The 25,695-nt window shown below is 42.9% G+C and overlaps 4 protein-coding genes across 4 annotated transcripts; 1 reads left to right on the top strand and 3 right to left on the bottom strand.

The window, feature by feature from the left end:
* Positions 1–1,155: 1,155 nt before the first annotated feature.
* On the bottom strand, positions 1,156–2,910 carry LOC104436004 (UDP-glucuronate 4-epimerase 1). Its single transcript, XM_010048737.3, is given in 13 exon segments — positions 1,156–1,522; positions 1,525–1,569; positions 1,572–1,604; positions 1,607–1,888; positions 1,891–1,989; positions 1,992–2,135; positions 2,138–2,317; positions 2,320–2,387; positions 2,389–2,459; positions 2,462–2,518; positions 2,520–2,663; positions 2,665–2,688; positions 2,690–2,910. Coding segments are annotated over 13 exon segments (1,302 nt in total). The 5' UTR covers positions 2,735–2,910; the 3' UTR covers positions 1,156–1,412.
* An 11,622-nt stretch (positions 2,911–14,532) lies between these two features.
* On the bottom strand, positions 14,533–15,729 carry LOC104415784 (aspartic proteinase CDR1). Its single transcript, XM_010027154.2, has one exon. The coding sequence runs from the start codon at positions 15,727–15,729 to the stop codon at positions 14,533–14,535; it is 1,197 nt and encodes a 398-aa protein (XP_010025456.2).
* A 1,413-nt stretch (positions 15,730–17,142) lies between these two features.
* LOC104450281 (late embryogenesis abundant protein At5g17165) lies at positions 17,143–19,694 on the top strand. Its single transcript, XM_010064772.3, has 2 exons — positions 17,143–17,490; positions 19,184–19,694. Exons 1-2 carry the CDS (start codon positions 17,381–17,383, stop codon positions 19,449–19,451), a joined length of 378 nt encoding a protein of 125 aa, XP_010063074.2. The 5' UTR covers positions 17,143–17,380; the 3' UTR covers positions 19,452–19,694.
* A 3,735-nt stretch (positions 19,695–23,429) lies between these two features.
* LOC104415779 (aspartic proteinase CDR1) lies at positions 23,430–24,834 on the bottom strand. Its single transcript, XM_010027141.3, has one exon. The coding sequence runs from the start codon at positions 24,628–24,630 to the stop codon at positions 23,512–23,514; it is 1,119 nt and encodes a 372-aa protein (XP_010025443.3). The 5' UTR covers positions 24,631–24,834; the 3' UTR covers positions 23,430–23,511.
* Positions 24,835–25,695: the final 861 nt, after the last annotated feature.

Genomic DNA, 25,695 nt, shown 5'->3' with positions numbered 1-25,695 from the left:
AACATCTTCCTGGTCTCTGAATTATCAATCGAGCCCAGTAGGTCGTATTAATGATCTCTTATTCGGTTTTCCTTCCGGAGACAAAGGTAAAACTAATTTAGGACATGAACTGATTATGGATGCAAATTGTATTGTAGCGCAAATAAACAACTCTTTTAACTGTCAACATTCCTTTCGCCTTTATCGAGCGTGCGAAGATAATTTGACATCGATTAGATCCAACGAGACCAGGCCTTCTTACGCCGGGGGAAGGGTTTCTTCGCTCAACAAGACGCACTTATTCCACACCTGCTTGCTCCTGGGCACGGTGATGGAGGCATTCTTGGCGAAAGTGGGAATGGAGACAATGAAATTCACCATAGCCTCGTGGCACTCTCTCCCCACCAACACGGGCTTCTTACAGCATTCCGGGGGTGAGCTCGATCTCCTTCGTGAATATGTTGCCGAAGATGTCCTCCCCGCACTTCTCGGTCAGCTTGGAAGCGCATTGGGCCAGAAAAGAATCCGGCCCCGAGGGTTCAGGGGCAGGTGCGTCCTCATAATCCGCCCTTGCGATGGACAACAGGGCGACTCCACTGGCGATGAGCAAGAACGCGACGAAGCCGAAGTTTTCTGATCTTGCCATGGTTGAAAGAGGGGGAGGGAGGGGAGGGAACAAAAGTGGAAGGTGAAGAGACGAACGGTGCGAACCAGTTCCATTTATAGAAGTGGGAGGTGGGTTTGGGGGGGAGGAGGAGAAAGCATTCATTCTTGGCATTCAGAAACTGCCTGGATGATGTCGATTGCATCACTCTTCAATTAATGGCTGGCTTCAGTTACAAAGTGGGACGTAAAGGCTACCTTGCTAACGGACCTCGGAAGTGCCTGGAACGGAATGGTGGTGGAGTAACCGTTTCATGAACTCAAGATCAAGAAGTTTTATCACTCTCAAGCGAGACAAACATGGCCATACGCAGGCAAGCAAGCAAGCAAGCAAAACCGGAACGGCGATCGCAGACTCTACAGCTGGGATACAATGATGAAGACGACACCAGATGAAAAGAAGGAAGAGGTTGGGGGCCCCTCATCATAACCCGTCCATCACCAGTCCTCCCCACCGCTTTGCCCTTCAATCTTCCCTCATCAGATGTCAAAAAAATTCAATAACCATCAAAATAAACGAAATGGGTCCCGAGATTTCCTGATGAAAATTTAAGATAACCATTACATCATTCCCCTTGAATTTCAGCCACTGAGCAATTGGATTGCTGCCTAGAATCGAAGCACTGAATTTTATTTACAGAACAGAAAACAACAACAAGATTTCCCCTGAATTTTCTTTGTATATCACTTGTAAAGGGAAAAACCCCCACTTTTCAAGAACTTCCGAACAAGAAAGGGGGAAATCGCAGGAGAGGAGAGGAGAGGATTGTTCAATGCGCAGACTTGCCATGATTGCTGTAGCCGTAGTACGACAAGTACCACTTCACGAACCTCTTCAGCCCGGTCCGCAGGTCCGTCGTGGGCTTGTACCCGAGCTCCGCCGCGCCGAGCTGATGTTGGCGTGCGTGAACGGAACGTCGCCGTTCCCGGCATCTCCACCTCCCGCCGCCGGGCCCTCACCCCAGGTGCCCCTCCAGCATGCTCACCATCTCCGGCACCGTCACCGGCGACGTGTTCCCCAGGTTGAAGACCCGGTACTGGGCGGGGCCGCGCTTCTTGCCGCCGGACCCGGTGCTCTTGCGCGCCGTGTCCAGCGACGCCAGGCAGCCCTTCACGACGTCGTCGATGTACGTGAAGTCCCGGGCCAGGTCGACCCGGTTCTTGCCCCGGTATATCGTGATGGGCTTGCCCTGGAGTATGTTCCGGGTGAAGGAGAAGTACGCCATGTCCGGGCGGCCCCACGGCCGTACACGGTGAAGAAGCGCAGGCCGGTGATCGAGAGGCCATAGATGTGGTTGTAGGCGTGGGTGATTTCCTCGCCGGCCTTCTTGGTGGCGGCGTAGAGGAGGCCGGCCGGTCGGTGCGGTCCGACTCGGAGAAGGGCGACTTGTCGTTGAGGCCGTAGACGGAGCTGGAGGAGGCCCAGACGAAGGCCGGCTGGGGGTTCGCCGACCGGGAGGCCTCGAGGAGCGCGACGAGGCCGGCGACGTTAGGTGGACGTACGATTGCGGGTTCTCAAGGGCGTAGCGGACGCCGGCCTGGGCGGCGAGGTGCATCACGTGGGTGAAGGCCACGACGTCGAAGAGCTTGGCCAGGAGGCGGGCGTCGTTGACGTCGCCGTCGACGACGAAGACCTTCTGGGCGCGGAGCAGCGACGCGCGGGAGCGCTTGAGGAAGGGTCGTAGTAGGGGTTGAAGTTGTCGAGGCCCACGACGCCGTCGCCGCGCTTCCGGAGGGCGAGGAGACGTGGGCGCGACGAAGCCGGCGGCGCCGGTGACGAGGACGGAGTGGCCGGCGCCGGCGCCGGCGGGGGCCGGGGCCGGGCGGAGACGCGGACCTGCTTCTCCCACTGGATGCCGCCCCAGGAGGCGGCGAGGGAGGCGGTTGCCGGAGGAGAGGAGGCCCTGGAGGCTGAGGTAGGAGGCGGTGAGGGCGAGGAGGAAGAGGGCCCACATGAAGGTGGCGCTCGTGGAGGCGAAGCAGCGGCGGAGGTGGCGGTGGTGGCGGTGGGAGGTGGTGGTGGTCGGTCTTGAATTTCCCCGGCGTCGGCGGGGAAGAGGTCGTCCTCCTCGGCCACCAGCAGTGGCGGCATCGCTACGCTTCTCGTTCTTGTTTCTTGTTCTTGTTCTTGATTGATTTCTCTCTCCTCCTCCTCTCTCTGAAAAAGAAGAAAGTTGAGATTTTTATGTTCTTTTTCAGCACCTCTGCTGCTGGATGCGAAAGGGTTTTCTCAAGTTCTAGAGGGAGGATTTATAAAGAGAAAAGTGGTCACCCACCAACACGGAAAGATGAGAAATTTCTCACGCGTGAACCCCTGTGCCGACTATAGTAAATATAATGTGCACAAAACAGTGGGACTACTCTATTAAATTCAGCCTCTTATAAAATTATAAGAAAAAATTTCGAGTTAGTACATTCATGCCGCGTTAGAAAAGTGTCCGTTCCGAGTATTCTTTGGGATTTTTTTCTATAACATAAGTCGTGGGGAATGTTAAACTCCTTTGCGCCTATAAAAATTGCTAATGCTTGACGTGGACATGTTGCTGAATTGATGGGAATTGCACGCTTAAGCTAAAGGTCAAAGGCCTTACACGAAGCCATTAATAATTGGTCCGAGGATTTCCTTCTCGAGAATTGTCGAAGCCTTCCGTTGAGGTTGTCGTTGTTGTCGTCCCCATCTTGGGCCCATCTTGGGAATTTGGTCAATCTCGTGGAAACATGGGGCGCCCCTCATTGTGGAAATTTACCGAATGATACAGCTCCTCGTTATTCCAGGACTCGTTGTTCTAGAATAAGAAGTGTGGGAATCGAGGGAGTGCTCCTGAATTGATCGATGGATTAGCAATAACAAGGGAAAGTTAATTAAGATTTCATCTATGGATGCACCTTTTACTCGCCAGCTTGTAGATTGCGAAATCTTTTGCTCAGATTTGTTGCCTGCTTTGGAGAATATGTTATCTCCCCTTTGAGGTCTTGTCACGCTCACTCTTTATGTTATGGTGTAATACTAGACCTATTAAACGATATGGTCTGATTTAAATTGACTTATATTTCCATACAATAAACTCATATTTGATCAAATTTATATCCGACAATATTTGATTCAATCCATATTATTAAAACATTTTTTTATATAATTCAATTTTGGAAACTCATATCCAAACTAAAATAAAAAAGTCAAGTGATCGAGCATTAGATCAAGTACAAGTGAGAGAGTCATAGAGGTAGACTAGGTTTAAGTAGGGGTGTGCATGGTCCAGCCGGGTCCGCTTGGGAGCTTCCAAAAATGAAACCGGAATCCACCCGTTTGTTACATGGGATCCACCACGGAACTGGAGGACATAGGTTCGGTTCGGTCTGGGTTCGAGTGGATCCATGGAACCGATCTTTATGCGAAACAATTTTTGGTTTTCAACATAGAACGACTAAGTGACATCAAAAGCAAACCAAAGAAAGAGCAACCAAATTTAAGTATGTGGAACAAAGATTCATTTGTTGCAACTATAAATGCAACAATGAAGGAATGGATGTACGTAAGTTAATATAGAGGCGGAGAGAGTAGTAAGTGTTCAGGAAAAAATGGTCTCTCTTAACGCTATGAACGACATATCCCTCATCAGGTTTGGCAAAATATCACAAGTCGCACAGACAAATCAAAGCCGAGGTGAAATGAGGCACCATCCAAACACAAGAAAACAAAGGAAGTGCAATACTAAACAGACTTTGTCAATACATCACCTTCATTATATTAATAAATAAACTAAAACAACCAAAAAGCATAAGAATTCCCAATATTCAGCTTTGTATTCATCCTCAGAAAGAAACAATTGCTACAAAAACAATTGCTTTATATTAGGTTTTTAATTTTTTTTTTAATATTAAAAGGGAACCTAGAGGGTCAAATGCAGGTGGGCGGCGAGTGAATCTACCCATGGAACCGGAATCGGACCGATTTCCACTGGTTCCCAAAATTGGAATTGGGAACAGACCGGGTTCCTCAGAAGCCTGCCCCAGGCGATTCGTCAGGTTTTGGGCGGTTCCCGATATTTTTGCATACCCTAGGTTTAAGTAAGTTATCAATCCATTTAACATCCATATTATTTTATATTTCAAAATCAATTTACTAAATATAATTAATACATATAATGTCTCAATCCATCTTTTAAAAATTAATGTGATTAATTTAGGCCTAAGCCTCTAGAGGTTTACCAATATGGTCCATCTAATAAATTTTGGCTGAAGTTGACATGGGTGATAGCCTTTCTACATGATATACTTCAGCACTAATATAAATTTTTTTCCAAAAAAATTTATATATATATTTTATTCTTTTTCCTTTTTTTTTTCCCCTCTTTTTTTTTTTTTCATTGTAGCCGAAGAGGTCACGAAACTCGTTAACCACTAGGTGAGGGCTAGTCCTCATTGACCGATTGGCGAGAGTTGCAGCCCTCACTCGGGCCATCTCGATCGTGGGGAATAGCGATGAGTCCAAGTGTGTTTGTGCATGTGTATCAGAGGAGCTTGGGCAAATGGACTCAGTGAGCAATAAAGATCATCTAAACTATTGTAGAAACTATAATCGCTTCATAATTTATAATTCTCAAGTCCACCACACTTTTTCCTATGATTTTTTATTTATTTATTATAATTATCAAAGGGCCAAAAATATACAAACCTTTGGTGTCTATATCATCAGAAAATGCATCAAGATGGTGATCGTAACGATGCCGGGAAGAAGAGCATTTAAGCATTTGATAATAAAACCCTTCTGAAGAAAAGGTGAAGCTCGCGGTGAGCGGCAGATTAATATCTTAATCCGAATGGCTTCGGCGCCAAAACCTGCAACAGCTGAAAGGTCCCCAAAGAAATCCACGGCACCACATATCACCACCTCCTTCTTCGCATCTCTCTCTCTCCCCCTCTCTTTCCCTCTCCCTCTCCCTCTCCCTCTGCGACGCTTCATACACGCAAGCAGAATCTCTCTCTCTCTCTCTCTCTAGCCTCTTTTTCTCCGAGGAAATTGGAAAGTTGGTGAAAAGTGGCTGCAGGAATCTGGTCATAGAAAAGTCTTCAGGCAAATCTTGACTCCTGAGGTACAACATCAAGGACAAAACTGGTGTAAGAAAAGGATGTCGCGGTCCTTCCAGTCGCAGTTGCAGGTGCCATCATTCTTTAAGCATTTTCGTCCTTAGGTTGACTCGATAGCGGACCATTGCAGCTTGAGCCCGTATGTGAAAAGAGGTCATGATAGCATAATTGGAATTCTTTCCTTTTAGCCGCTCATTAATAGCACCATAATACACGCTGTTGCGTTTTGTTTACGAATCCGGTTTGGTATGCTGACAAATTCCCATCTAGAATGCCAAATACTTCTTCTCTCTGTCAACTTCAAAATGCAAACCATATTTGTCAATCAAATGACAAAATCGATCACACATAGCCGTTAGAAAGAATTAATGATGGCATACAAGCACAACAGCATCATCATCGATTGAATTTCACTATTCATAAAATAGGTTTTTTGCTTTCACGTGTTATAATATATCAACATATGTAAATTTTGCATGGACTAATTGTGAGTTGAGATTTTTTTTTCTTTTTACTTGGAGGTTCAAGGTAAATCATAACATGGATTGCATAATATAACTTTATGAAGAAGGGCCAACAATTTCATAAGTAAATCGAATAGGAATGAAATGGTCGAGATTCTGAATCGGTATGATTTTTTTAATTATGAGCAACAAATTTGATAGGTGTTTGTCAATCGTTTGACATATCACGACCCTCTTATCACATGGAATATTTTGATGTTGATAGATAAAACTCCCTAGTAAATTTATTCATCCTGGAGGATGAGAAAATGAAAGAAGAGGGTTCATAGCTTGGTGGGTCGGTTGGCTTGAAAGAAACAAGATTTTATTGATGTCGAACCCGACCAAGTGATCAGCTCTCGAGCACGATCATCCCACCAGACCACCGGTCAGTCATGGCTAACAAAATATGCCATCCTTAGCCTCTAAACGTGCTCGTGCGTCCAACCCACGTTGGCTGGGCCATTCCGAAGTGCGCCACGCACTGCCCTTTGGCGTCCGTCCGTAGCACGAAACAAGCTCAGTGAGGGTCATCTATTGGGTGTCAATTCCACCTCTTCACCTCCGATTCAACTTTCGTGAATCTCTAGAACGATAGTTTGAGGCGTCCCGAGTGGAGGAACATGTTCCCTTCGTGATGTCCTCGGACTTAAGAGCTAGTAGCGGTGAAGGTGCTCCCAACACTGATCTCGTTCGAGTCACGAAGTAGAGGTCGGGTCTTGCAAGGCCACGAGGTTGGTCGTGATTTGTGCCGGGCCCCGACACTCCGCCCATTTGCCAAAGCTCATCTTGCTCAAGACGGTTGGCGGGGTGTGGAAGTGGGCACCGGACAGATCGAGAGAACCTCCCGCCCCAAAAAACGACGCGTGTGCCTATCTGCGAGATGAGTGAGACTGGGGCTTTTCCCGTGCCCGACGAGTCCCATCTCGTTGTCATTGAGGGTCTTGCTATTGTTGTGGCCGCAACCGAACACTACTTTTGGGAGCGTCACCACACCCTGTGGTGGACGCGAAGGGTCGAGCGTCTCCGTCGTGAGGACGCCCTGTTGAATTTTGTTTGCTAAAATAAAATGAGAGTGTTTTTTACTTTGTCCCATAGAAAATGTGGGGTGGAGGGTTAGTTTAAAAATGTGGATTTCCCTTTTGTAGTTAAAGGAGTGATTAGGTGGAAGGTTTGATGATGCTATGTCTTCTAGAGATGCTTCTTTTTTTGGAAAGAAGCTGTGAATGATGAAATAGACTCAATTTTGTCCAATACTTGGGTATTAGTAGATTTGCGAAATGATCAAAACCTATTGATACAAATGGGTTTTTTAGAAGAAAATATCATTACGATGGTTCTATTCAGCTTGTAAGCCGGGCTTGTAGTTAAGGGATATAGACAAAAAGAATGAATAGATTATTTTGATACATATGCTCCGTTGCACGTATAACTTCATTCGAGTTCTTTTTGCTCTAGCTTCCATTTATGATCTTTGTGTTCATCAAATGGATATTAAAACTGCTTTCTTAAATTGAGACTTAAATGAGGAGATTTACATGGAACAACCGGAGGTTTTGTTCTTTCTTGGAAATGAAAGAAAAGTATGTAAATTGATTAAGTTTCTTTATGGACTTAAGCTCCTAAGCAGTGGCATGAAAAGTTTAATTCGGTCAATATTGTCAAATTGTTTCATCAATAATAGTGCCGATAGGTGTATATACTTCAATTCACTAAAGACTATGGTGTCTAGTGTGCTTGTATGTTGATGATATGCTTATCTTTGGAACGGATATGACTGGACTAAATGAACCTAAGAAGTACTAACTTCCATATTTAAAATGAAGGATTTGGGTGAAGTAGATACTATCTTAGGTATTAAAGTTAAGAAAATAGTTGGGGTTATTCTTTAAGCCAATGTAGTTATGTTGAAAATTATTAAATAAATTTCAACATCTTGGTTTAAAGAAATAAGTACTCCCATTTGATTATAGTATTAAATTAAATTATAATACTAGTAGAGCGGTGGCAATAAATAGAATATGCAAAATGCTATAGGGTCTTTAATGTATGCGATGCATTGTACTAGACCCGATATTGCTTATTCGTATGCAAGTTGAGTAGGGTATACAAGTAATCCAAGTACAAAACATTGGAGAGCTATTACTAGAATTTTGGTTATCTTAAGAGAACTAAAATTTAGGATTGTTCTACAATAATTATCCGGCTATATTAGAAGGATACACCGATGCTAGTTGGATTACAAGTGTGGGAGATGAGCGTTCCACCTCTGGATGAATCTTCACACTAGCTGGAGGTGTTGTATCTTGGGCGAGCAAGAAACAGACATGTATAACACACTCAACAATGGAATCTGAATTTATTGCTTTGGCGGCAGCCTGAAAGAGGCTGAATGGATTAGAAATTTGTTGCTGATATCAAATTATGGCCTAGTCCTATGCCTCCTATTTCATCCACTCATGGATAGTCGTGCCACTTTGGCAAGAGCCTATAGTAGCACCTATAATGGTAAGTCTAGACACATTAGTCTAAGACATGAATATGTGAGACAATTGATTAAAGATGGTACCATACCAATTGTCTATGTGAGGTCAAGTAAAATCTTGCCGATCCTTTGACGAAGGCTTTACCAAGACATATGGTAATAACGACTCACAAGAAATGGGGCTGAAACCCTTTAATTGAAATCACCAATATTGCAACCCGACCTTTTCTAGAACATCACTAGTTACAAGGTTTAATGGGTAAGAACAAGTTATTGAATGTGATTGTTTGATACCGACATAGCCCCGATATGAGAAGTCAGTATTGTCATTACGTTTGTAGGCTGAATTGAATTCTTAATGAAGTATGATACAAGTTTGTAGTGTGTTGATAGTAACAGAAACACATGGTAGATACTTCACCTATATGAGTTTAGAAGTGGTGCCGCTTTACGAAAGTGAGGGTTGCTTTCAGAGAGCTCATGAAACAGAATCAAGCACAAGGCCATAATAGTGCGGAGTAATATAGAAATTCTCATGGAAACAAGAGGTTAGTGTATGTGTGGTATGTCCGATTCTATTACATAAAAGTACAAGTTTAAAGCCCAGTTACTTGTCACTTTGATAGAGCTTTGATATACTTGCACTAAGTAAAGGCTTAACTCAAAGAGACCTTTATGTATGTATATTAATCTTAAGCTTTGGCTGTATGGTTTTAAAATTTTATTTTGAAATTTTTGTTTTACAAACAAAGTGGGGATTGTTGGAATTTTGTTTGCTAAAATAAAATGAGTGCTTTTTTTTTGTCCCACATGAAAATGGGGAAAGAGGGTTTAAAACGTGGATTTCCCTTTTTGTAGTTAAACGGTGATTGGGTGGGGCTAGACCCCACCACACCCGTGTGCATGTGCGCGAATAATTGCGCGATTTTGGCGCGATTATTTGGCGCACTTAGCACTTTTGCACGCCGCACGCCTGCGGTTTAATTAGCATTAATCCCTTGCTTTTTATTTATTTATTTTTATTTTATTTTATATTTTTAGTTCAAAGGTTGCCTTTTAATTTGAGAATTTCGGAAATGAAATATAAATGAAAATTCGAAATTCTATTTAAAAAAAAATTATTCCAAATTTTATTTGTGTCTTTTAAAGACAACCTTTGGAAAATTACTTATTCGGTTTCAATTTTTCCGAAGGATTGTAATTGTTCATTTTTCGACTTCTTCCGAAGAGTTGCATTTGTTTATCTGAACAATTTTCTAAAGACGTGTTTGTTCGCAATTTTCACGAAGAGTTGCAAGACTGTTTATATATATACTTGTCATTTTTTCGGAAAAGTAAGGTGGTCGTTTTTTCTTCTTTTTTCGGCCATTGTTCAACTCATTCACCATAGGAACATGAGCTAATTCAAGAAAGGAAGACAATGAGAAAAATTGTTCAACTCATTCACCATGTCACCTCATCTTGGAATTAAAAACATAGTAGATTCATCAAATGTAACATCACATGATATATACATCTGCCTAGTGGTTGGATCAAAGCACTTGTATCCCTTTTTTTGTTGACGAATAGCCCATGAACACACACTTCTTAGCGCGAGGGTCAAGCTTACCACCGCTTTGAGAGTGCACATAACACACACCCAAAAACTCTTAAATGCAAGATATTAAGTTTGTGCCTGTAAAGAATTTCCATAGGCATTTTGTAACCCAGAACATGACTAAGAAGTCGATTAATAACATAATAGCTAGTTAAAATAGCATTGCTCCAATAAGTTTTCGGCATGCCTCTAGAAAATAATAATGCTCGAGTCACCTCAAGAAGATGTCGATTCTTTCATTCAGCCACCCCATTTTGCTAAGGTGTATTTACACCCAAAGTTTGATTAATAATGCCTAAGTTGCTCAAATAAGATTGGAAGATCTGATTGGGATATTCTATACCATTATCCGTGCGTAAGACCTTTATGTATGTTTTGAATTGATTCTGAATCATGCTACAAAATTCATGAAAAACAATGATTACATCACTTTTACCTTTGAGAAGGTATAGCCAAGCAACTTGTGATTTGTCATCAATAAAAATAAATAAAAAATACTTAAAACCATCTGTTGAATCCATTGGAGCACTCCAAACATCCGCACGTACTAAATCAAACACTTTAGAAGCTAAATTAGAGCTTTGAGGAAAAGGTTATATGTGTTGTTTAGCATAATGACAAGAGTCACAAGTATTGCAATTATGAAATAAAGTTCTATCAATAGCTTGGAACACACGGTCAGAAGGATGACCCATGTGCATGTACCATAATCTTGAAGCCTCCATTGCATTCTTCCTTGCCACCAAGGCATTCATATGATAGTCAAGAACGTAGAGACTATTTTGTAGCCGTTCTTCACCAATCGTCTTCTTGGTACTGCAATCCTAAAACAACACATTTGAAGAAGAGAAGATAACATTGCAATTTAATTATTTAGTGCACTTGCTTAGTGCAGTTGCTCACATAAAATAAATTAGAGGACAAATTAGGCACAACTAAAATATCAGATTTTTGTGATAACAACTTAAGCTACCTTGCTCCTTGCGTTGGAACTTGCATTCCGTTAGCCACAATAATGGGTGGATACGAGGCACTTGAGGAGACATTAAAAGTAAATGTGCTAAGCTGCACATGTGATCGGTAGCTCTCGAATCTATGACAAATTAAGTACTAGATTGGGTTAAAAGAGCGGTACCCGATATCTTAACCATGTTGACCGAATCTAACGAAGGACCTGAAGGTCCTCAACCAATAGCCCCTTGTCCTTGCATTTGAAGCAGTTGTTCAAGTTGTTGTGCCAAGAACTCCACTTTCGACTGAAACTTCTTGAAACAGCAAGTTTTGCTTGTTGAACCTTATCTTTGTTGGCATGGAGGATGGAGTACAAATTTGATTCTTTTAGTATTATTGTTAGAATTTATATTTAAAAAGTTGCATACATTATTTTTTTTCAATTTAAAAATAAAAATAAAAAACTAATATTAATTATCCAAAGAGTTTTTCAAATGTGTTTTCTATCGAACGATATTTCTTTCAAAATTGCTTCTCAAAGCATACAACCTTTGTATTTGCTTAAAGTCCTTTAGGCTAAACAGCTTTATATTTTGCCAATGGATTTTCAAAATACTGAACCAAATACACCCTAAGCTTACAGTGAGAGTTTGCATATTAATTGAGCTAGGCGGTGGATTGGTTTTAAATGAATGGCTCTAGACAAATTGGACTAAGCCCACGACGAGAAAAAATTCGACCGAGCCTATCACCATCATAAGAGCCGAAATTTTCGATTGGATTTAGAGGATAATTGGGTAATTTATATTATTCAAATCTTTGAATATTTTCAAGAGATTTGATTTGATATCATCGTGATCTTAAGAGATAATATGGACTTAAAAGGTATATCTCTTAGAATTTGAAATTGGAAAGTGGACTATAAACGAAAGCCTAATTCGTCCTTATGAACAGGAGAGAATGTAGGGAAAAAGGCTCGCGGCAGAGTATTCCTTGCGGCCGCGATTCTCGTCGTTGCCGTCCAGCACCATGAGCTCGCGAGACGATGAGGTTGTCGATATTCCAAGTTCTAGGCGAGCCCATCGACCGGTCCAGCAGCATCCTATCGCCATCAGGCTGACGTCCTGGCACGACTGGACTAGTGTTGCCGCCGAGCCATCTTCGTTGCGGTGGACTCCGGCAACACCGGTTTTTCTTCAGGCGATTCACTTAGATTTTGTCGCAGGTGTTCTACTTGAAGGCCTTGCAGCAGGCTCCTTGCGCCGCTGCACCTCATGGACGTCCGGCAAGCTTTGCTCTTTATTGCCGTGATTAATCTTTCCATTGTAGGTTTTCCGCAGAAGTACATCTCAATGCCATAATTTGGCACAAAAAGACATTTAACTTAAGTGCAACATTCGAATAAAAAACGGATCACTTAACTTCCACTCCGACCAAAGTCTGACCAATAAAAGCGGATCACTTAAGTGCCACCCGGCCAAAATGCTGACATGTCAATTTTTTGGCGAAGCGAGTGCAAAACGACACTCTTTGGCCAAATAGGGCTAAGCCCTCAGCCGCCTCCCCTTTTTTTTTTTTTTTTGTTTTTTTTTTGATTTAATTTTAAAAATTTTAATTTTTTTTAAATTTTAATATTAAAATTATTATTTTAAATATTGTAACTAAATTTAATTTAATTAATTTTTATATTATTTTTTTACCACGTCAGCCCAAAATGATGTCGTTTTTGCATTATTTGGCCACGTCAACGCGCAAAACGACGTTGTTATGCACTTGCTTCGGCGGAAAAATGTCATGTATGCAATTTGGCCGGATTTGTACTCAAATAATCAATTTTGCTTCGATTTTACTTCAATTTTGGCACTTTTAAATGTACATTTCGTAAGTTATGGCACTTTAAGTGTCCCTTCTGCCACATTATGGCTTGGAGTGGTCCGCGTCTCGTAAGTTTTCTAGTTATCTAGTGTTTCCATAGTCACGGTGAGTTTTTATTTTTTTATTTTTCCTCAACGGGATAATCTCTGCAACACCATCGAGTTGAGAGATGGCCATGAACCATCGACGATCATCACTCGACGGCTACGGAGAGCTCCTTGCATTGCCGTCACCGAGACCCCTTCACGGCCGTGAGCAATCCCCCACCCATCGGCCACCAAGCTGTGAGCCACCACCGGATCGTCGCCCATCATCCATCACGATTCCGGTGATCCACTATCCGTCCAAATTTAAAAACCTTATCAGCACCATATTGTGAATTAGGTAAGCATCTTATCCGATTCAATTTTCATACATTTTGTTACTTGAATCGGCAATATTGTTTGAATATCCTAGTGATATTATCATATCCATGAAATTAATTTCGAGTAGCCTTCAAATTAGGGATTATTTCCTAATTTCATAATGTGTTATAATAGTCAATTCGATCTCATGTCCGAGATATGATTTGCAATCGTACATAAAATTGATCAATCCAATCCTCATGTATAGGAATCAATCAGTTGATTTATTTCTAAATTTGAAGAGATGTGGATAATATCTTTTGTGATTGGGTGTTATCTTTGGTTTTGATTTCATTTATTTTTTTAATGGAAACGGAATCAATCCACATCAAACAAAACATAACAATCAAACCAAAATAAAAAATAACACCCGATCACTTATTATCTATATCCATTCAAATTTGGAAATAAATCGGCAAATTCTATCCTAGATGAGAGGATTGGATTTGTCAATTTTTGGTGCAATAGGAATCATATCTCGGGCATGAGTTCAGGCATAAGATCGTATTAATAATTATAGTACATTATGAAATTAGGAAATAATTCTTAATTCAAAAGCTATCCGGAAATTTTCGTGGAGATGGTAATATTATTCTAAGATTCAAACAAGATTGCAATTTTAATGAATTAGGTAACAAATTATATGTAAATTGAATTAATGAAAGATTATGAGCAACAAATTAAATGTGGGTTATGAGAGAGCATGCTGACTGTATCCAAGTCAGGGCGTTGGTCAATCGCTTGACATATCACGCCTTATCGCGCGGAATATTTGAAGTTCAAAGGTAAAACTCCTTGTTAATTTATTAATTCGAAGGATGACAGAACGAAAAGAAGAGGGTTCACAGCTTGGTGCAATCGGTTGGCTTGAAAGAAATAGTATTTGCATCGAGGTCAAACCCGATCAAATAATTAGTCTGAGCATAGTTGCCGATTATCCCACCAGGACTATCAGTGGAAGTCATGGCGAAGCAAAATATGCCATCCTTAGCCTCTATGAACGTGCTCGTCTGCTTCCACTCCACGTCGGCTTCGCCGTCGAAATGCGCCGTCAGCACCGGCCCCTTCGCTTGCACGTCCCTCCCAGCACAGCTGCGGCCTCAGCTGAGGGTCATCTATGGGTGTCAATTCCACCGCTCTCTTCACCTCCGCTGCCAACCTGTCGTAGAAATCTTTCGGCACGATGGTTATAGGCGTCCCCGAGTCTAGGAACACGTTCCCCTTAGAGACGTGGCTCGCCCCAGAAGAGTTAAAAGGCAGGTAGGTGCTTCCGACGCTGATCCCGTTCACGGTCACATAGTAGAAGGACGGGTTTTGCATGGTCAGAAGGCTGGTAGTGACGGTGTCGGGGCCTGAGACCTCGCTGCCGCTGCCGAAGCTCATCTTGCTGGTGACGGTCGGTGGGGTGTGGAAGGGGACTAGGCACTGAGAGAACCGCCTGGCCCCGAAGGACGTGCCTATCTGCGAGATGAGTGAGGCGGGGCCTTTCGCGAGCCCGGCGAGTCCCATCTCGTTGTCGTTGAAGACGCCGGTGTTGTTGTGGCCGCAACCGAACACTATGTTCGGGAGCGTCACTGGTGGTCCAGTGGTGGAAGCGAAGGTCAGTGTCTCCGTCGCGAGGACCCCCTTCGTCAGGGACGAATCCGCGTATGCGCTGGTGTAGTTGCACGTGTTCAAGGGAGAAGCGCACGAGGTGCTGCCCAGGAGCTGGCACTGCTGGGACGGGCACGCAACGTCACGGTATGTGGAAGACGATTTCGGGTCGTACTTGGGCTTCTTCTGAGGGAAACACTGATCGCAGGGGAGGCATTGAACCCAAAAGAGGTCGCTGCCGGTGTCGACGATGGCGTAGACATCGTAGGGCGGGGTCCCTATCGACACTTTCAGGACATATTCGCCATTGTCCGGGAGGATGTCGGACTGAACCGTGTCGAGATGGAACAAAGGTGGGACAGGAACGTTCATGTTGAAACGGCCTTGGACCCTGGCAAAGGAGCGTCGGAACGCATCAGCGTAGCGCTGCGCGAGAGCTTTGCTGGGGTTGTGGATGTGGTCGCGGTGGATGAGATGAGTGGTGAAACCCTGTGTCAACGACGGTGCCCTTGCGGTGGCACGGATGGTCGTCGAGAGGAGAGCGAAAGAGATGAGGAGAAGGCAAAGGGAAAAGAGCTTCTTCATTGCCATTGAGCTTGCTTCACTTTTCTATATAATGTTTATGAAGGGAACGCCGAATTTCGGAATTGGGTCGAGGGGTTAGTCGCCCAACAATGCAGTCTTCCTCAGGATGCGCGATTTATAATAGTGGTAATGCAATGTGATGTGCTTCAATCCATATGTAAAGGAATGGACGGTGATTTTGTTCCATATACCGATATTTCAATGAATGTACTCCCTTAAAAAGTAGTTGTGGGAAAACTAAGGAAGGCAAAATTCACCCATCAACACCATATGGATATATATCTGAGCTGTTGCTGTGCATGATCTGTCCATGTCAATATTCGATTAATTATTTTACTTTCTTCAATGCTATAATGGCTGATCTTTCCATATCTAACCGTTATCTTAAGAATTGGGAGTTTTCGGCTTCCCATACATTTTCATGACCGCAAGGAGAATCTGCAATCAGTTAGTACCAGAGCCTGTTGGATATTCTCTTGATAGTATGAGTGAACGGGATACATGTGTGTTGTGAAAAGGAGTAGGAAAAAATCAATGAAGGAAGTGAACTTCTAATGTAAGGTAAGATGCTTTTTATATTCACGTGGTCTTTCTTTATTTAGTAGTTCAAACTATATCAGAACTATCATTTGTGCTTGACTTGCTCGTGAAAGGGGGCGTAAGAAAGATCGTCTCGATAAAAGAAGAACAATTAAAAACTTAGGTATAGAAAGGAGTCTTTGTAAGTTTTAATTGATTGTAGATGAGATGATCGCCTACCGGTAATCTTTGTAATTAGTGGGTTATATAAATGGCGACATGTAATTTTGTGGTATCATCCAGAATACATACGTCCATCGTACTATTCTTAGTTTATTAATATGATCATCCTTTTAGTTTATGTATTTTTCTTTTATAGTATGGACCTTTAATTTATTGTCTATTCTTGTAATAATACCGATTGAATTCCTATTCAAAATTATCACGGAACTCATCTCGCAAAAAATCAAAAATGAACTTTTGGGGGAAGATTTTTCGCTATCCAGATGGATACCTATTTGTGGCGAGACACAGATTAACTTAATACGTAATTAGATGGCCAGATCTTACGGTGACAAAAAGAGACGCCATCGTGAAAATATAGCGGACGATTTCAAGCCGACCAAGCCCTTTGATTGTTACGCGTGTAACGGAATCCCAGAAGATAGACTGTGTAAAAGCGATTGATGCGGTAATCAAGAAGGTGGCGTGCCTATCACCCGGTCAGGGGGAATGTTCAAATCTGCGAAAAAGGAAGAAGCACAAAACCGTAGGGTAACGCAGAGGGGCTGAACCGTCATTTGCCAGGGACAGGACACGTTTTTGCCGTTAAGTAACGGCGGCGGCGGCGGGCGAGGGAAGAGGGAAGAGTGGGGACGGTGCCGTTGGAGAAACACAGCCGTAGTACGGGGGCCGGGGTAGGTGGACCTGGCCACCTTGTGATGGCAGTTGGGCGTTCTTTGGGCTCCTCTTCTTCATCCACCCCTCTCTCTCTCTCTCTGTGTCTCTGTGCTTCCTAATTGGGCGATCCAACTGATCTCTCACCTTTTTGCTCTTCGTCTTCAATCCATCTTCTTGTGCTTCTTCGGCACGCAGAGAGTTTCTTTGTGTTTCATAGCAGATAAGAAAGTGCTTTTGTATGGCCGCCAGCTCGAGGACTTCTGGGATCGCTGGGATCGGCAAGCGAGTTATCTCTCAGATCTGGAGCCCCAACTCCCCCCGCCCACCTCCTCCCTCTCTTGCTCTCAGGTTTCTCTCTCTCTCTCTCTCTCTCTCTCGGAGGAGACTCGTAGCGAGGTTTCATCTTCTTGATATTCCGACGTAGTAACTAGCTTCCAGTTCTACTGGTTCCGTTAGATTCGGGGTTCATTTGGCTGGCCTCTTTACTCTCTCATGCGGTCTTACAATCTGTCCTTCATTTTGCTGTTCAGCCAATTCATCGCGTACAATACGGAACAGAACAAGAATCGTACGGAGCCTAAGTCTTTATCTTTATTATCACTAACTGACCTGGGAATAGCTAGGTCTTGTACCTACAGAGCCTGCTGCACATATCGAATCGCCTGTTGATTTCCGAGTATCGTCTCCCAGTGAAGCGATTTTCCTTATTCTCGTTCCGTGTTGATGAAAGAAAGAGAAATTCTTATTTACGAAGCACCACATGGCTTGTTGACTTTAGTGCTCTTCAGGAACTTCTTCTGCTCGATTGCTTAGGGACATAAGCTCACTAAGTGGTTTCTATGTTTCCCCCTTATTTTCCCAGTTTGGCCCTGTACAGTTAGAAGAGAAGGTATCCCGATTGCTGCTTTTAGTTCTCCGATGTGCGCATACATTTTTGCACCGTCCTCACTTGGGAATTTCAAATATCAATCCCCATATTCCTGTGTGGAGAACCCTGGTCGATCTCCCCTTCAAAACTCAACCGCAGACCCTAGGCCTCTTCGCAGTCTCACCATGGAAGTCGATTAGGATGTTCTGGCTATCGCGGGATGGACGACTTGATTCCAATGAGGGGTCAAATCTATCATTTCCTAATGTTGGAGGGTCACAAATTAGCATACCGTAGTGGGAAGACCATGTTATTCAATTTATATTGCTAAGGCTCACTCTCGGCACCGATAAAGTAGATGGGGTGCCAAAAAAATATCTACCAAAAAGCAAGAAATCAGTAGTGGTGGGCAATGTCCGCAATCCTTAGATAAGACTGGATATCTATCTACATGTGGCGACAGTGAAAGATTCGCCTATGGGCTTGGATCCTTAGAAAGGAGTCATGATCTTGGGGTGATGATTATTCAAGATCGGAGACCGTGAAGAATGAGCAACCAATGCGTAAAAAAGATAAGTGGGTGGCCGGGACTCGCTATCTGTTCAGTTTCCAATAACATAAATATCAACGTCCTAGTCGAACGGTGTGGTACCCTGTCCCCCACTAAATAACAAAAAAATTGAACAGTTCGAAGGAGAAGAGGGTTACAGCTTTTAATGGAGGAGGCGAGCAAGTACGGATCGAGGGGGACATATAACTTTATATAATCCTCATTCTGAACGAGAACTTGACCTGCCTCGACTACTCCGCGTGCTTTGGATAAGGTTTTTGGACTTTTCTCTTGCTTTTCTGGTCCCCTTTTGTTTTCCTGGAATGCAGACGTGCCTTCTTATCTCGGTCTAATCTCTCGCCTGCCGGACTAGCCCGCCATAGAAACAAGTCTCTATATATTGATGGAAGCCGATAACACTTTCAAAGTAACTAGAAATTTCAGTCATTCACCTTCATATATCATCGACCAATTCCTAGGTTTTCATTTTGACATGGTGTTCATCTAGGTCTATGTACAACTCAAAGCTTGCATTTTTGTTTTCCATGGTTTGTAAATATCGGTGCGTGCTAATTAACCTAGTGAGTGATGATGATCGATGGATCAATGCATGCTGGTTGTAGGAGAGCTGCCCACACATCCGTGTATGACAAGAACCCAGAGGATCAAGTCGCATCGACCGTGGTCCCTGATGAAGTGATTGACGCTCCATCCGACAAATACTGGGCTCCCCACCCCAAGACCGGGGTGTTTGGGCCTGCGACTGACCATCACCTCCGTGCCCACGGCGAGCTTCCTAAGCCTGGTGATGCCGAGAACTCGGTGCTGGAGGACACTGCTTGGTTCCGCCCCACTAGCCTCGAGGATCTTGAGAAGCCTCCTCACCAGTAAATTAGTACATGGGTCCAACCGCTAGCTATCATATGCAAGCCACCTCGGTGTCATCCTTGAGAAGAATAATTCGTTTGTAGCTGTAATATATATTTAAGTACTGAAGATGTGGATTTGAGCTTGATAGCTTGCAAGTATCGCTCCTACCCATCAAAGTAGGAGCTACATCTTGTACCTATGGGATTGTTGTATTTTTCCTGGAGTTTGGTATAAGATGTTCGGATGTGCCTACTTTATTCTTCAGTCGCCATCTGTATATTTTCGTGTTTCCCATAGCATTATCTCTGGAAGGACGACGAATAAGGCACGATTGTGTAGAGGATGTAAGGACGAATGATGGGGTATACTGGAGGGAGAGATAACTTCATTTTGTATCACGTGGGAAGCATAATCTATTGATATGGATTATTTGCAAATTGCAAAGCTAATTAAAAAAAAAATTGGTTATTTTACTTCACTGTACTGAACAATTATCAGGCCATAAACAATGGGCTTGGTTTGTGTCCCCAAAAAGTATTTAGGCATGAATATGTCAAGATATTGACAGATGATTTGCCCAATTTAGCTGTCTAGCTTAATCTGCATCTGGATGGATATCGCGAGGAGAAACTAAAGCGGTTGAATTGAATTCACCAACCCAAGAGCACTAGCGGTTGCAGCATCCATTGATGGGCACCGTAGCTGCTTGCACTAGCCTTCTGATTTTCGCATCACCGTGTTCCTCTAGGACCCACTTCGATTCGTCTTCCAAGACCCAATCTATTTCTTGCTCTACTTCAACCTCTTCCTTCACTACTTCAGTATGGAATTGCGATTCCATTTGCTCCCAGGTGTGGATAGAATTGACTGGAAAAATGGTATATCAAGTAAAAGCAGTCTTAGATAGTGATAAAGGAAATAACCTCAATTTCCAACATTCAGCCTGAGACACATCACCACATTGCGAAGTGAATTGACTAACATGTTCGACTATCGATCGATCATCTTTGCTAGAGAAGATGTTAAAATCAGGCATTTCGAAACCTCTTGGGTAAGGTGTTGCGTCAATCCAATCTGGATATGATTTTCAGTACACAGGTATATATAATGTTCCCCTTATCATATTCAAAACATTGTACTACTTGATCCACTAACAACTGGAGATACTGAGGATTTTAATCAGGGATTATTTAACCAAGCTGCTCCCAGTATGTGCTGTGTGTCTGGACATATTTCCACTTGGTCTAAACAAATGTCCATGGCCTGTGAAAGGGGCATATAATATGCAATACGAGATTAGGCCTGCACGTGCTCAGCTAGTCTTTAGAGAAACATTTTCAAGCTTGTAATGGTTTGAACCAACTAAGCATTTCTCCAAAATGCTGGTATTTCCCATTGACTTCTCAATGGATTTGATCGATTATCCTTGGCATCTTGGCCGTATAAATTCTATGGTTATCTCATAGCAGTTAAAAACATACAAATAAAACCATTTGAGATCTTCTGGTAAATTATTGTCTGGTGAAAACGTCATGGGATGCTAGGTCGAAGATGTAAACCACCATACTTACCGAAGATCCTATACCGATAGTCCTATATGAGTTTCTTGAGATTGTCAAAGAGAGTATAGGACTTGGTTAACTCTAGTATTTTTGGTGAATACATTCGCTTGGCAGTTTGGATCTCATTTTCTGTGTCCATAGTTCTCCAGTTGGGCTTATTGAAACATACATATTTATTGATGATGTGGACTCTTTGAGCCTGGATAGGAAATCTACAAGAATATTTTTCTTTTTTGCTATGTCTTTGGTCTCGAAAGAGTGTTTCGAAAACCATTCAGCATGTCGGACTTGAGGATGATGGACTTGTTATTGTTTAAATCTTAGCAACTGTGGAAATATAGAAATATTCATTTCTACAAGGAAATGTTATCCGATGAGACGTGGCTCAAACTTTTTGATGCCATACTTGATTGCTAGGATTTCTTTATAGCTAGAATGATAGTGCATTTCTCCTTACGTGAATCTTCCACTTTTATGTCCATAGATTCTACACTTTCCATCAGTTTCTATGAAGAGAAGAGTGACCCAATATTTATTACTAGCATCTGTTTCTATAATCCAAATTCACAAAGTATTGTCCCAGACAAAAACAATTCAGGGAAACTATGCTTCAAGAAACGTATGTTCTTAACAACAGAAATTTTGCTTTCACAATAAAAGTTGGCTCTGCAAAAATTAAAGCAGAACTACCAAGGTATTACAGCAAATATGTTCATTTTTTATGTCAAAATGTCACATCAAGACTCCAGCAGTTGCAAAGCTTCGCTGAAAGATTAATCCAGGCCGAGTGTGACCCTAAACCTGGAACTACTTGGATCAAAAGAGTCGAGAGACTCCACGCTCTAGTAATCGATTGAAGAGACTAGACAGGACAATGGTACTTTCATTTGCATTTTCCTTTTTGAGAACTCCAGGAGGATCAAAACCAAAAACTTGCAATATGCAGTGATATGTTACATTTATAGCTCTGATTGATAACAAGATCTTCTAACATGCCTTTCTTAAGTCTTTCATACTAGATAAGAATGCGGAAAACAAATTTGAGAAATTTCTGTATATATCCATATATATATATATAGAGTTCTTTAGTCTATATTTTGTAATATGACTATCTAAGATAACATATATTAATTAAGATATGCACAATTAAAAGAGATATATGCGTAATTTGAGAGATACCAAAAAAAAAACTAATAGAAATATTCTAATAATCTCTAATATAGGAAAATATCCTAGAGAAATATCCTAATTTTCTCTAAGAGAATCGAGGAACAAATCCATAAAGGAGTGCTATTAAATGGCAGAAGGGTAAAGCAAAAAAAAAAAAAAAGAAAAACAACAACCCAAGAAACAAACAAATAAGGAAAAAGTGAAGTAAAGAGAAAGAAAAGGATCTAAATCAAAAGAACGCATAGGCAAACGTATAGAATTCTAAAGTTGTAATCTTCGAGCATTTAAAAAGTGTGTCAGCATTAAATATGAGCTAAACTATCGTAGAAACAATAATCACTTAATAATCTCAAAATTCTCGAGTGCATCACACTCGTTCCTGAGATTTTTTTTTTCTCAAGGACTGAAAATACCTGGCTCACGTATCATCCAAAGATGCATGAACGTGGTGATCATAACGATGCCGAGGAAGGAGTATTTTAGCATCCATAACAAAACCCTGTTGAAAAACACAGAAGAAGCTCAGAGCATTGAACGACGGAGTAGTCTTAATCTGAGTTGGTTCCGCGCCAAAATCCGCAACAGCCGAAAGGAACCCCAAGAAACCCTCGACATCACGTATCACCACCACCTCTCTCTCTCTCTCTCTCTCAAATTGTAGAGGCTGTGGAAGTTGCTGCAGGAATCTCGTCGTAGTGAAGTCTTTAGAACAATATCGAGGATAAAACGGTACAAGGAAAGACGGTCGAATTGCTGTATGGTATATGCTGACAAATTCCCATCTCGAATTCGAAAGCACTTCTTGCCTCTAGCAACTTTAAAATGCAAAACATAATTGTCAACTGTCATGACAAGCTTGATTATCGATGGGACATGGCATAGCAGTTCCAATCGAGGTAGTCTTACTTGTTTGATTGAATTCACTAATCATCTCTAAATTTCATTTTGACTAAATAAGTTTGCTTTGTTCACGTGCTTTATGATATCAGTAGAGGTAAATTGCATGAATTTACTACTCTTGAGTTGAAAGTAATTTATTGTTTTTCCATTGGAGGTTTTTTTCGTAGACTGTTACATAGATCGCGACACAAAAATCTCTGAAGAAGGGCCCACAGTCTTGTAATTAACGAATAGGAATCGAATGGTGGAGATTCGGGTATGATTTTCTGTATTATGAGCAATGAATTAGATAGGGGTTAGGAGAGAGTATGCTGACTGCGTCCACATCAGGGAGTTTGTCAATCGTTTGACCATATCACGACCCTTACACACGGAATATTAAATGTTGATAGATAAAACTTAGGTAAACTTATTCATCCGGAGGATGACAAAAATGAAAAGAAGAGTGTTCATAGCTTGGTGCAGTCGGTTGGCTTGAAAGAAACAGTATTCTTATCGAGGTCGAACCCGATCAAATGATCAGTCTGAGCAAAGTTGCCGAATATCCCACCAGGACTATCAGTGGAAGTCATGGCGAAGCAAAATATGCCATCCTTAGCCTCTATGAACGTGCTCGTCTGCTTCAACTCCACGTCGGCTTTGCCGTCGAAATGCGCCGTCAGCACCGGCCCCTTCGCTTGCACGTCCCTCCCGTAGCACAGCTGCGGCCTCAGCCGAGGGTCATCTATGGGTGTCAATTCCACCGCTCTCTTCACCTCCGCTTCCAACCTGTTGTAGAAATCTCTCGGCACGATGGTTGGAGGCGTCCCCGAGTCGAGGAACATGTTCCCCTTCGTGACGGCCCCAGAAGAGCTAAAAGGCAGGTAGGTGCTCCCAACACTGATCCCGTTCAGAGTCACGAAGTAGTAGGTCGGGTCTTGCAAGGCCACGAGGCTGGTCGTGACGGTGCCGGGCCCTGAGACCTCGCTGCCGCTGCCGAAGCTCATCTTGCTTGAGATGGTCGGCGGGGTGTGGAAGGGGACAAGGCACTGAGAGAACCGTCTGCCCCCAAACGACGTGCCTATCTGCGAGATAAGTGAGATGGGGCCTTTCCCGATCCCGACGATTCCCATCTCGTTCTCGTTGAAGGTGCCGGTATTGTTGTGGCCGCAGCCGAACACTACGTTCGGGAGCGTCACCGACGACCCCTCGGTGGATGCGAAGGTCAGCGTCTCCGTCGAGAGGAAGCCCTTCGTCAGGGACGTACTGGCGTATCCGTAGGTGTAGTTGCACGTGTTGGAGGGAGCAGCGCACGAGGTGGTGTCCAGGAGTTGGCACTGCTGGGACGGGCACGCGACTTCACCGTACGTGGAAGACGATTTCGGATCATACTTGGGGTTCTTCTGAGGGTAACACTGATCGCAGGGGAGGCACTGAGTCCAGAAAAGGTCGCTGCCGGTGTCGGCGATGGCATAGATGTCATAGGGCGGGGTCCCTATCGACACCTTCAGGACATATTCACCATTGTCCGGGAAGATTTCGGACTGAGCCGTGTCAAGATGGAACGAAGGCAGGGTAGGAATGTTCATCTTGAAACGTCCTTGGACCCTGGCAAGGAGCGTCGGAACGCATCGGCGTAGCGCTGCGCAGGAGCTTTGCTGGGGTGGTGGATGTGGTCGCGGTGGATAAGATGGGCGGTGAAACCCTGTCTATACGACGGTGACCTTGCGGTGGCGCAAAAGCTTGCAATGAGTAGGGCGAAAGAGATGAGAAGTAGGCAAGGGAGAGAGAGCTTCTTCATTGCCATTGGACTCGCTTCAGTTTTGTAAACAGTATAAATGAAGGGAGCACCGAATCCTCAAATTAGGTTTGTGTTGGGTCGCCCACCAATAGTCTCTTCCTCGGATGTCTAATATATGAAGGGGTAATGTAACCGCTATAAAAAGAAAAAGGTGATTTTGTTCCATATATTAACATCTCCACGGATATACTCCATTAAAAGTGATTTTGGATTAACATTATGAATCTAAAACGTATCCATCAAACACATATGGAAAAGGGAGCTATTTAGGTGCATGATCTCGCGATGTTAATTTCTAATTAATCACACTACTAATTTTTCTATACAATGTTGATCTTCCACATCTAACTGCAATCTAAGGATTGAGGGTTTCCCCGTCAATTTTCCTTTTTCCTTTTCAATGACCGGGAGGAGAACCTGCACTGCGAACGAAGCCCCGCCATAAGATTATACAGGAGATCGTGCGATCTTCTCTTGATATCATTAGCAAAAAGGATATATACATGTGTGTTGTGAACAGAAAGAGGAAAAATCGGTGAAGGGAATGAACGTGTAGGATCCAAGATAGGACAATATAAGAAATATTGGATCCTTCTTTGGGAGATTTGGAGGATCAGAGATATGGAGTTGAAAACACGAGGATGTACTGTCCTATTCAGGGTACATGCTCATCACGAGGAATGTTCTAACTAGGACAGCGTCGAGGAGCGTTGCATCCAATGCAAAAAAATTGAAGAGAACTTAAATGGGAACCACGAGGTCAATCTTTCCAAATGAATCCATCTATGAGACAAGAGGCCCTAAGCAGCTTCCTCAGACGAGTCCATGTGACTTAAATCTGGCCCAACCTCAT

The sequence above is a fragment of the Eucalyptus grandis genome, chromosome 1 (assembly GCF_016545825.1).
Source record: "Eucalyptus grandis isolate ANBG69807.140 chromosome 1, ASM1654582v1, whole genome shotgun sequence".
In the NCBI taxonomy this organism is placed as follows: domain Eukaryota; kingdom Viridiplantae; phylum Streptophyta; class Magnoliopsida; order Myrtales; family Myrtaceae; genus Eucalyptus; species Eucalyptus grandis.
The sequence above is the reverse complement of the archived record's forward strand: the minus strand, read 5'-3'. Positions and strand labels throughout refer to the sequence as shown.

Coding starts and splice junctions, on each gene's coding strand:
- LOC104415784 (XM_010027154.2), bottom strand. CDS start 15,729: ATGGCAATGAAGAAGCTCTTTTCCCTTTGCCTTCTCCTCATCTCTTTC.
- LOC104415779 (XM_010027141.3), bottom strand. CDS start 24,630: ATGAACATTCCTACCCTGCCTTCGTTCCATCTTGACACGGCTCAGTCC.
- LOC104450281 (XM_010064772.3), top strand. CDS start 17,381: ATGGCCGCCAGCTCGAGGACTTCTGGGATCGCTGGGATCGGCAAGCGA. Junction 17,491..19,183: donor CCTCCCTCTCTTGCTCTCAG/GTTTCTCTCTCT, acceptor TGCTGGTTGTAG/GAGAGCTGCCCACACATCCG.